At 28.4% G+C, this 12,872-nt stretch overlaps 2 protein-coding genes and 1 long non-coding RNA gene across 3 annotated transcripts; 2 read left to right on the top strand and 1 right to left on the bottom strand.

The window, feature by feature from the left end:
• Positions 1-2,284: 2,284 nt before the first annotated feature.
• Positions 2,285-5,140, top strand: LOC109818444 (uncharacterized). Its single transcript, XM_020383911.1, has one exon. It carries the CDS (start codon positions 2,285-2,287, stop codon positions 5,138-5,140), a length of 2,856 nt encoding a protein of 951 aa, XP_020239500.1.
• A 3,447-nt stretch (positions 5,141-8,587) lies between these two features.
• Positions 8,588-9,145, top strand: LOC109818451 (uncharacterized). Its single transcript, XM_020383924.3, has one exon. It carries the CDS (start codon positions 8,657-8,659, stop codon positions 9,032-9,034), a length of 378 nt encoding a protein of 125 aa, XP_020239513.1. The 5' UTR covers positions 8,588-8,656; the 3' UTR covers positions 9,035-9,145.
• A 1,747-nt stretch (positions 9,146-10,892) lies between these two features.
• LOC145950834 (uncharacterized) lies at positions 10,893-12,650 on the bottom strand. Its single transcript, XR_014428686.1, has 2 exons — positions 12,154-12,650; positions 10,893-11,110 (listed from the first exon to the last, which is right to left on the bottom strand). It is a non-coding gene; the product is annotated as an uncharacterized LOC145950834 (long non-coding RNA).
• Positions 12,651-12,872: the final 222 nt, after the last annotated feature.

Raw genomic sequence — 12,872 nt, 5'->3', positions numbered from 1 at the left:
GTCATGTCATTTCCTTATTTAATCAAATAAAAGTAAAATAAAATAATTTAAAAAATATAATTGATTGTTAGTGTAAAAATTTTACATTAATAATATATAGATGATTAACTCTAAATATATTGCCTAGATGATTAACTCTAAATATATTGCCTACCTGTCTGTACCAGAATTATCAATAAACTTGTTGCATTTTATACCTTTGGCAAATGATGACAACATTTAACTCAATTTTATGTACTGGCTGAAGAATTTGAAAAAAGTAATATTATTGATTTCTACTTTAAAAAATATATAAAATACATTCACTTGGTTCGAAGTGTTTATCAAGCTATGATTTGATTTCAATAGTATTTTATTTTTTGGGTTGGGTATCTCCTAGTCCATAGGAAGATAATAATCTCCTCAGTTGCTGTAGACACAGATCAATTTGATATAATCTTTTTTTTTTTTTTTTAACTGGTAGAAGTTTAGATTTGAACAAGATATAACTTTATGTAAGATCAAAGTCAATTATTAACTTTTTTAAAAATTTTCAATAAGATTATATATTATCTATCATCCTCAGCACAAATCTACATAGAGAAGGATGTAAAAGAGAATCTAATACTTAATCACACTTTTTATTTCCTTAGTAATGTCTACTTAAAAACTATATAAGAAATTTTTCATATTTCGAATGAATGTGCTTGAAAGAAATTATATAATCAAGATGAGTGATAACATACTATATGTTTGTTATCATCTTATGATGTAAATTAGATATTTAAAAATTTTATATCTTACAATGTTAATTTGAAATTCATGACTTTTTCAAAAATATTACAGATTAATAATAAGAGCGAAAAAAATCTGTCACTAAGTAATGGAAGAGCTAAAAATAACTTTTGTATCCATAAAATTCATTTTCTTTTATGAATGAAGTATACTTTGTTATAAAAGTTTTAGTTATTTTTAGTCTTATGTTTGTACAAACACTGTATCAATTATTAAATTTAAAATAAGTAATGTTCTTAATAAAATTATAAAGTAATTTTTTTTAGCCTTTCACACATTAACATGGGGCTTACATTTAATTATTTATTTTTTTATACAAATTAATTGAATAAAAAGACACTTTCAATACTTTCAGACAAGACGTAAATAGCGTGACAGGACAATAAAGAGAAGTATACGTTTTTGAAACAGACACAACTGGTTTGTGACAATTCTTGAAAACATTATGTTGGGTATAAAATGTTATTTCTTTTTTCATAATACTTTATCTTCTTAGTTTTTGATTTTATTAGTAAATACATTAATCACTAGTATCTGAAACTAGAATGGATACAATAGAGTAAGACATGCACATTCTCTACCTGTCATTCAAGTAAGCTAGGTATTATAATGCTTCAATGCTTGCATTTGCAAGAAAAAAAACAGATGAATTTAGCTATTATAACAAGAAAAAAAATGTCGGAAAATTGTAAACAATATAGACCCATCACAGAGACAGTAATATCGTTCCAACGAGCATTACATCGAGATATTAAATTGAATCATCATAATCTTATCTTTGAAAAAACGTCTCAATAAATTAAAAAAAAAAATATGTGATTTTACAAATTAAATAGATATGGAAAATCAATTCTCGTCGTCACCAACATGCAATGTGATTTTACATCACAATACTGAAATTGAGTTATCTTTTAACTTTGATTATTTATGCAAATATGTGTTAAGCCTTTTTTAAAAGGATGATATTGATACGAGATATTTATGATTTTTTTTAATATAATTTATATAATTTATTAAAGTTGATAATTAAAGATTAATTTATGTTTGTAGAATAAAAATCTTGTTATGTAATTTATATAATCACTTTTTTATATATAAAACTCAAACATGAAATCTTGTTTAAGAGATGAAGTCCATACCATTAAGACCAATAACTTATTTCTAACATGTGTTTAGTTTATTTATAAAGAAAGATTTTAAACAAATAAATAATTAATCATGCTTAAAGATTAAGTTGAACTAATTTGTTGTGACTAATCTCGTTTACGGTAATTGGTAGCTATACGAAAAGTTTTTGCACATTGAAATAAATTTGTTTCCAGTTAAATTTGAAAGAAATAACACCTTATATAATTGATATATTATATAGTTGAATGCAAAAAAATTATCTACCATCGATGTTTCATACATGCTCTCATTCTAAGTTCTATAAAAGAGTTTCATGAGTCTATACTCTATATAGTTCCCCTTCAACTCCTTTCTTCTACAGAGAAATTTGATTACTCTGATCATGGATTCTCTAGCATTGTCGTTTCTTCTAATTCCACTGTTTCTTTTCACCACCCTCAACACTTTCTCATCTTATGCTTCTCAACTCAGTTACACAGATCACTGTGCTTCTATGGTTCCAAACTCAACCCCCAATGAGTCCAAGTTCAAAGACTTCCCTCATGGTCCATTCCAAGTTGGTTACTACGTTGGTGGTGACACAATTGTTGGTGCTGACACCGTCCAGAAACTGAGGCAGAAACAAGTTACCCTTCAAATCAAGAGTGTGTATGAAACTGATGGCATTGGCATACACAAAGTTGGAGCTACCTTTATGGTAAGAAGTGCCAGTTCCTATTACCGTGTGGGAAACTCCACACGTGGCAAAAGATTGAAGAACCGTAAGCGTTTTCCAAGTTCAATCACGTTTAGGCTTGATGGGTTCTGGTCAGAATCTTCAGGGAAGCTTTGCATGGTTGGAACGGGAACTGGCTACAGCATGCCACGTTTGGAGGTTGTTTTCAAGCTTTACAATGTTGTCTATTCGAGGAATACTATTTCTACCTTGGTTAGTGGAAGCTTGGAGAGCTTGAGTCCTAAGCATGAGGTGAGTTATTTTGAACCCATTTCTGTGTTTATTTTTCCTAGAATGGATTATGAGTATAGCTTGGATACTAAAGAAGCAAAAAATGAGTATTCTGATGAAGGGGAAGTAGTGCCAGGTTTATCCATTAATCCAGTTAGTTTTTGTGCAAACATTTTTCCAATGATTAATGGTAAATATGATTTGCAATACCAAAGTGATTGCAATTCTGCAAAGAATTGTAGTCCTATTGGGGGGGATGCAAATCAATTGCCTTATATTGTGTCTTTGAAAGAATTGGTTTGTTCAGATGTTACACAAAGGGTGAGAGTATTGATTGGGTTTGGAAATAGTGGTGCTAGATGGTCTTTCAATCCTAATGCTACCTTAGTTGGAGAAGGGTGGTGGGATGAGGAAAATAACCAATTGTATATAGTTGGTTGCCATTTCTTGGGAATGCAAGAATCAATGGCTAGTGTTCGTGTGGGTGATTGCTCAACAAGAATGAGCTTGAGGTTTCCAAAGATTTGGTCAATCAATGATGCAAGTAGCATTGAGGGCCAAATTTGGAGCAACAAAACTGTGGGGGATTCAGGTTTTTTCAAGAGGATGATTTTAAGAAATTTTCAATACCATAGAGTTGAAATTTCTGGCATAAAGTATGAGTATAGCCAACTTGACAAAGTGAGAAAGATGTGCCCAAAACAAGAACCTCTGAAGAACAAGGGAATGAGGTATCCAGATGTTTATTCTTCTGACATGAGATTTGACATGTCAGTTAGAAACTCTAAGATTGAAGTTGCATGGGGTTATTCAGTTCCATTAGTTGTTAGCGATCAGATCCAACAATGGAACTTAGCTGAAACCTTACCTTCTAACTCTAGCTACACACAACAATTAATTTATGCAAACACTAGCACCATTGGCTTGTACAATGTTAGCTACAAAATCAGCTTCAATCTACTACCTAATGCCAAGTTAGGTGAAGAGAAGTCTATGCTAAACACAACAACAAATGTAAATGAGTCAGTGAGTGTTTCAGCTGAGGGAATTTATGATGCTAAAGCTGGAAACTTATGTATGGTAGGTTGCAGAAACCTTGGCACAAAGAACCAAATACCATCAACAAATTCTCTGGATTGTGAGGTTATAGTCATGTTTCAGTTTCCACCACTTGATGCAAAGAACAAAGGAGGTTACATCAAAGGAAGAATTGCAAGCACGCGCAAAAATTCAGATCCTCTTTACTTCAAACAGTTGGATGTGATTTCAGCTGCATTTTACACAGAAGAAGCATCACAAATCTTTAAAAAAGTAGACATGGAGGTCATAATGATTCTGGTTTGCACCACACTAGCATGTGTCTTTGTTGGTTTGCAACTCTACCATGTGAAAAGAAATCCTGATATGCTTCCCTTGATCTCCTTTTTCATGTTATTGATTCTCACTTTGGGAAATATGGTACCTCTTGTTCTGAACTTTGAAGCCCTTTTTGCACAAAATCGTGATAAGAAAAACATTCTGCTTGGAAATGAATGGCTTGAAGTGAATGAAATTGCTGTGAGGCTAATTGTGATGGTGGCTTTCTTGTTGCAACTTCGTCTCTTGCAGCTAACATGGTCAGCAAGAAAGGCTGACACAAAACAAAAGGGTCTTTGGATTGCTGAGAAGAAGGTTTTGTATGTGATTTTTCCCTTGTATGCAGCAGGATTCTTGGTTTCATTTCTTGTACACCAAAACAACACCGTGCATGGTGATGTGATGTCTTCATCTAACTTTTCACAACAACACTCATTTTGGGAGGACTTGAAATCTTATTCAGGTTTGGTACTAGATGGCTTTCTCTTGCCGCAAATTTTGCTTAATTTGTTGTGGAATTCCAAGGGCAATGCTCTTTCTTTTTCATTCTACTTTGGAATCAGTTTGGTTAGATTAATTCCCCATGCATATGATCTCTTTGAGGCTCTTGTTTATGTTGATGGTTCATCATTATATGAGGATGAAATTGCAGACTATTATTCCACTGCTTGGGATATAATCATTCCATTGCTAAGCTTAATGTTTGCTGCAATTGTCCATTTGCAACAACGGTTTGGTGGTAGCAGCATTCTTTGTTGGAGAATCAAAGGTATAGAAAAATATGAAAAGTTGCCTGTGGTGACTGAAGCACAGTTCCAAAGAAATGTAGCAGACCACATAGTGATGCTGAGAAAACAGAATGACTCACCCTTTAGCATGTCTTTTTCCACTTCTATGAGCAACAAAATTTGTAACATTTCGGGTTTATATAAATGATTTTCACTCTAAATTGCCATGTTAGTACTATGAATTATGTGTAGACTCGGGTATAGATGTTGAATCCCGGATTCAAAAGCTCACTATGCTGAAGCTCTCTGTAGGATTATTTATGTTTTCAACTACACTGCAGCATCAAATATTTGTTTTTTGTTGTTACTTTTTGGAATCTTGATATCTAAATAAATTTTGTTAACCATTTTACCACGAATAATAGATAAGAAATCAAATGTAAAAAAACCTGAATTAAGTTTGACATTTAATATGATTTGTGCATACATTCCAGTGATTTTTATAAAAACATGTGTATCTCGGTTTTATATATAAGAAACAAATATCTAATTTATAAAGATCGGTTAAAAGTAGTTAAATTACTTAGTTGTAATTATTAATATGATAATTTAAAAATTATATTCTAAAATATCCTAAGAATTAAACAATATAGGTTTTAGTTATATATATTGATATTACTCAAAAGTTCATAATCAATTATTTTAACAAATGAACATGATTTTTCGTGTTAGCTGTTCAATAAACAATATAGGGTAAGACTTGTTAATAAACTTATACTCAGTAACAAATTAAGGATATAAAAAATAATTATCAATTAATTAATTAATAAATTTTAAAGTAAATTTATATTTTTTATAATAAGAGACAAAAATAAGATCTAATCCAAAATAAATTTTTTATATATAAGAGTGGAGGTAGTATGAATTTCTTAACCATTAACCTTAATTTAGCGCAACCAAAATTAATAAATGCTCCTTTTGTTATGACTATGAGTCATATTATGTAGTACAGTTTTGTCTCACAACTCACAAGTACGTATCTCTTCCTCCCCTGTTTAGGACAACTTGCACGAAAGGTCGTGTGAGAAAAAAAAATGAGCAAAAGGTTTAAAACCTCTAATTGTAATCGTAATTTTTATTTTTATGGATGAAAAAAAAAATTAAAAATACTTTTATATAAGAAAAAAGAAATTAACGTGACAAATTAAATAAATGACAGAGTCACATAATAATTGAGTAATTACATTAAACGAGTTATTCTTTAGGAATTACAATCAGGATAAACAACGAAAGACTACATTTTTATTTATTTATTTATTATTTATGTAAGAATCATATTCAACGTAAACATCTATTTATTTATTTATAGTATAAATGTCAAGCTACTTTATATTATATTAACACGTTAGTTTAAAATATTTCTAAAATACTTTCATGTTAACAAAATTATTTTCGTATCATCCTGAATTACCTCTTATTTATAATATAAAAATTAAGCTACTTTGTATTACGTTGACACGTTAGCTTAATTAAAATATTTCTAAAATATTGTTATATTAACAAAATTGTTTACGTGTGATCTTGAATTTTTTCTCTTATTTTGATGATATAACTACATAATAATTATAAATATTAATGTTTCCCGAGACTTAATTAAGTACGTTACTTTCCTTTCTTTATTAAAATATAAAAAAAATTAGAAAGATGTGTCAAAACTTCTCTCTAATATAATTATAAAAATATTGTCATTCTTTCTTTTCTATCAGCTTATTGAAAAGTCTGTTAAGCATACATATTTAAATTAATTTTTCAACTCCAACATTGCATTCTTACAATGCTTGTAAATTCCTTAGATTTTTCGTTGAATGACTTCCATAGCTTGTAATTTAACATATATGGCTTTAACATTGCATTTTTGCAATGCTTGTGAACAATTTTTTTATGAAATTATGAAATAATGTTAGTACGGTTTAATAAATAAATATACTCACGTGTTAATAAAGAAAGACATGTGACATCAGTACTTTTACCTATTATGTCATTAATTTTAATAAATAATAATTAAATATTATATATTAATTTTTATAACTGATATATTAATCAAATTATATCTCTTAACTATAATTATATGCGGTTATACTGGTCCAAAAAAGAAAATATAATGAGTCAAAATGGTCTGTATTTTTTTTTTTTATCATGTATCACAATTAACTATATATTTATATTTATATAAGTACTTTTTTTATATGTTCAGGTTCAAGATACAATTGAAAGAATTTGATGACACCGGTGAAGCAACATTCACAATGTTTGATCGAGATGCTCAACAAATTTTAAACACACTAACTTTTGAACTCCTAAACACCCAAAATAAAAATAACTTTTGCAATCGTAATTTCATTTTTGAAATCAAGCTTAAGTCTTACAACTTGAAGGAGGGATTTCAAAATTACGCAATCACAAAGACTTTTATCCCGAAGATAATTCTTCAAGATCTGCCTCTTAACAAAGAAATAAAGCAAATAAGTATTCATACTTTAGTTACATTTTTTTAATTATCTTAAAAAATATCAATATTATTATTCATTAATTATTTTTTTAAAATTTAAATAAAGAGCCTAAATCGCCACAGCCAATTTCGTCCTTGAATGAAAAATTTATTGTAAGTACAAACAAACAACTATCCAAGAAGTTAAAAAAGAATCATTATCAAATAAAAAGACTCATTCAAGAAAAAAGACATATATACAAATTATTGACAATTTATCAAATGAAGAGTCAATTATAATTCAAAGTTTAAAGAAAAATAAATCAAAGAAAAAATAATTCAACAACCTAACACTAATTTTTTTTTAACAAATATTCATCTGAATAGTAACATGTATTTATTTTAATATCATTTTTGTTTCATTGGTGGTTTCTTATTTTGTAATCAATTTTTTAGTTTCAATAATAAATTTTTATCTTTATTTACATTCTCCTCAATTTCACTCTTACAAAACTAATTTTAAGTAATATTTATTTTTATACATAATGTCAATACTTATTTTTAATAATTTTTTTAATGTAGAAGTGTGAACACAAATTTATAATATAATCAATAAAAAATAATATATAACAATTGTTATATACTTATTTCATATATTTATATTTCAAAATAATAATTATTATATTACAAAATTTATATATATTAAAATATTATATAAAAAATATAAAACTTCAATAAACCGCCATGTCTAGTTTGAATTAACCCTGCCCGTTGGAGACATAGACATTTGATTCATGCAATGCACTTATTATACAGGTGACACATTATTGAAAATAATAATAATAATCCTGCAATTAACTTTTAATTGTGATAAAAATATCTTGTAATAATGAAAATAATTTATAAAAATTGAGTGAATTTAAGTCTTTAATATATAAATTTAAAAAATAAAAAATCACCCTTTTTTTATTTCCACTTTTTTGGGCCAAATGCGAATGCTATTTCGGGTTTTACTTTGGTCCAAATAGTTCATACCTAGGTTCCACAGGCGAGGCCGGTTCCAGAACCTTCTCTTTCACAATGGCACGAGACACGTGTCGTTCACCCACAGCGCCACGACATTCCTAAAACCCTAAACCCTTTTTTCTTCCCCTCTATATACAACCATGTAGCCACCTTTCGTTAACAAAAAAACAGAGTTCACTGAGAAAAAAAAAAGCGCCACTCGCTGCGACTATGGCAACGAGAACAACGCTGCTGAAGCTGAAGCAAAACCTGAACCTTCCGCTGCGTTTCCTCCGCAAACCCGCTCCGCTCCTGACCCGACCCGTTGCCCCGTTCGCCCGACCCGAATCCCCCTCGCTCCCCCGCTTCACACCCTCCACGCTTGCTCGCCAAATGGCCACTGCGAGGTCGCCACGTGGCGCTTCTAGAAGAAACGAGGAAGACGACAACGAAGACGTGGAGGAGGAGTTTGATTTTGACGATGATGACATGGATATGGACATGGACGGCTCTGGGTTCGACGATTCCGATGAAAGTGACACCGTTGATTTCGAGGGTGAGGAAGAAGATAAGCCCAAGGGAAAGAAGGGTTACTCCAAGGATTGGTGATCTTTTTTTATTTTAGTTTGGTTTTAATGTTATGAATTAAGGGTTATCTTTGCTGTGTTAGTGAAAGTTGGGATATGAATTTTACTATTTTAGTGTTGAATTTTGCTTCAATTTTGTGTTTTTCATTAGATCCTTGCGAAATTTACCCTTACTCTCTCTGTGGAAAAAATATATATAGTATTTTTTTAATTAAATAAAAGAGAATATAAAACACCATTGGTGGAACTGATCAATCTGATTTTCCTGAACACCTTTTGGGTGATATTGGAAGATTCGTCACATTGCGTTGTGTCAGAAACGAACTGAAACTTGTTACTCAAAATGTCTATGGCAACTCTAATGTTGTACCTTGTAGCTGTACCCAATTGCAATTTGAGGAACCCGTCTTTGAAATCTAATTCCCATAACTACGCCACGTGTAAATTAAATTGTGTTACGTAGTCAAAACAAAAGCAACGGTAACACAAGAGCATAGCATTGCATATAAGCAACCTCTCTACCACATCATGTCATATCAGTTTTTTTTTATTTTATGAGTTATTTAAATTTTAGTATAGTTGCTTGTAGAAGATCCGGTGTTAAAATTTAAGTAACTCATAAAATGTAAAAGAGCTAATGTGATATGATGTAGTACAGGGATTGCTTATAAGTAACTTTTATCATAGATACTTTAAGATACTTCAATAATTCCGAATCATGAGCCACCAACTATCATGAACATGAACTACATTAATGTTTATTTTTTGGTATAATAAGTTTTTTAATACGAATGTTAAAATTATAGATGATATTATATTATGTTTTTTGTAACGCCTATTGTAATATCTCAAATTTTATTAAATAAAACAAGTTATTTTGATTTTAAATATTTATTGAGATTATTAGAAGGTTTATCATATTTTTATTTACGTATTTTACTATTTACATATACGTATTTTACTATTCAAATATATGTATTTATGTATTTATGAATAGTAAATATATTATTATTTTAATAAATAGTAAATATAATAATATTTTAATAAAAAGTATATATGATTAGAATGCCAATCATTCGAAGGAAATACGTAAGTCCTTACGTAAGTTTTCAAATAATTATATTAATATTAAATTATATTATATAATATTATGAATAGTAACTTAAGAATTGTTATAAATAAGAGATGGAGGTTTTGAAAAATGATACAATCGAAGTGGAAATTTAGAGAGAAAGATAGAGGGAGAGAGAGAGAATCCAAAAGAGGAGGTTCTGCTCAAGTTGTAACTCTTGTTTATCTAGGTAAGGGGGAGGAGAACCTTATCTTTTTAAAATTTTATATACTATTATGTGTAATTATTTATGCATTTATTTGACTATATTTATTTAGTGGGGTGCCCCTAACCTCACTATATTTATATATTTATTCAGTGAGGTGTTTCTAACTTCACTATATTTATATATTTATTCAGTAAGGTGTTTCTAACTTCACTATATTTATATATTTATTCAGTGAGGTGTTTCTAACTTCACTATATTTATATATTTATTCAGTGAGGTGTTTCTAACTTCACTATATTTCTAACTTCACTATATTCACAAGATATTCTTTTCTTTACTTTTATTTTTATTAAATAAATATATAGATATTGTTAATGATATAATTGCGAAAATATTATAAAATTTTATAATTTTATATTGTATAATTTGGATATTAGAATTAGGCGTTACATAATACCCAAATTATACAATATAAAATTATAAAATTTTATAATATTTTCGCAATTATATCATTAACAATATCTATATATTTATTTAATAAAAATAAAAGTAAAGAAAAGAATATCTTGTGAATTTAATACATAACATATCGTTCTAAAATATTTAGAATAACGTATTATTTTACACATTATTCCTTTTCCTTACTCTTTTAATACAATATATATATATTCATAACGGAAAGAAAATTACAATTAAAATAATATGATTGACAAGTAAAGTTATAACAGATCCATCAAATAGTCTCCATATTCCAATTTCCTTCGTAGGACAGCAGTAACAATAACAGCAAAATGATCTGGAATCTCAAGTTGATCCATCTATTTATAATATATTTAATTTTAAAAAAAAAACAAAGAAAAGAAAGGAGTAAGAACAATGTCCAATAAATACAATAATTCGAACAAAAAAAAAACATAATTATTTATAAATAAAATTTTAACATATATATATATATATATGTAAATATATATATATACAGATTAAATATTAGATTTTCTTGATACAATAAAATTTGAATTATACTTGTAGTGACTAGTCAGGATAAATGAGCATCATTATAATACCAACCAAAAGATATTCCACCTCCATTTCTTACTCATTTAAATCCCCAAGGTTAAACCTCCAGCTACAAATAATTCAAACTTTATCGTCTATGGCCATAGAGTATTAATTATCTTTAAAATGAGTAAAAGACATTTTAACAAATTATATTAATCATAAAAAAATTACTCAAAATAGATTTAAGAATAATCATAGAATAAGTAATAGTAATTAAAGGTTAAACAAATATATGAGGTTAGAAACACCCCACTAAATAATAACGTAAATAAATAAACATAATAATTAAAAGTTAAATAGTTAGATGAGGTTAGGAACACCTCACTGAATAAATATAACAATAACATAGTAATTAAAAGTTAAGTAGTTAGATGAGGTTAGGAACACCTCACTGAATAAATATAATAATAACATAAATAAACATTGTAATTAAAAGTTAAGTAGTTAAATGAGGTTAAGAACACCTCACTGAATAAATATATAAATATAGTGCAGTTAGAAACACCTTACTGAATAAATATATAAATATAGTGAAGTTAGGAACACCTCACTGAATAAATATATAAATATAGTGAAGTTAGAAACACCTCACTGAATAAATATATAAATATAGTGAGGTTAGGAACATCTCACTGAATAAATATATAAATATAGTGAAGTTAGAAACACCTCACTGAATAAATATATAAATATAGTGAGGTTAGGGGCACCCCACTAAATAAATATAATCAAATAAATGCATAAATAATTACACATAATAGTATATAAAATTTTAAAAAGATAAGGTTCTCCTCCCCCTTACCTAGATAAACAAGAGTTACAACTTGAGCAGAACCTCCTCTTTTGGATTCTCTCTCTCTCCCTCTATCTTTCTCTCTAAATTTCCACTTCGATTGTATCATTTTTCAAAACCTCCGTCTCTTATTTATAACAATTCTTAAGTTACTATTCATAATATTATATAATATAATTTAATATTAATATAATTATTTGAAAACTTACGTAAGGGCTTACGTATTTCCTTCGAATGATTGGCATTCTAATCATATATACTTTTTATTAAAATATTATTATATTTACTATTCATTAAAATAATAATATATTTACTATTCATAAATACATAAATACATATATGTGAATAGTAAAATACGTATATGTAAATAGTAAAATACGTAAATAAAAATATGATAAACCTTCTAATAATCTCAATAAATATTTAAAATCAAAATAACTTGTTTTATTTAATAAAATTTGGGATATTACAATTCTTCCCTACTTACAGAAATTTCGTCCTCGAAATTTTTATTGCTTAAAATAAGTAAGGATAATTTTTCTTAACTTCTTCTTCGAGTTCCCAAGTAGCATTTCCAGTAACATCATTCCAGATTACCTTTACCAGTGCAATCTGTTTGCCTCTCAACTGCTTGATCCTCCTGTCTGCGATCTGTGCAGGCATTGTTTCAAATGTAAGGTTATCCTTTAATTGTACTGTATCAGGCATTATTATATGAGAAGGGTCAG

Source organism: Cajanus cajan, chromosome 8, assembly GCF_000230855.2.
Source record: "Cajanus cajan strain Asha chromosome 8, NIPB_CcT2T_4, whole genome shotgun sequence".
Taxonomy (NCBI): Eukaryota; Viridiplantae; Streptophyta; class Magnoliopsida; order Fabales; family Fabaceae; genus Cajanus; species Cajanus cajan.
The sequence above is the reverse complement of the archived record's forward strand: the minus strand, read 5'-3'. Positions and strand labels throughout refer to the sequence as shown.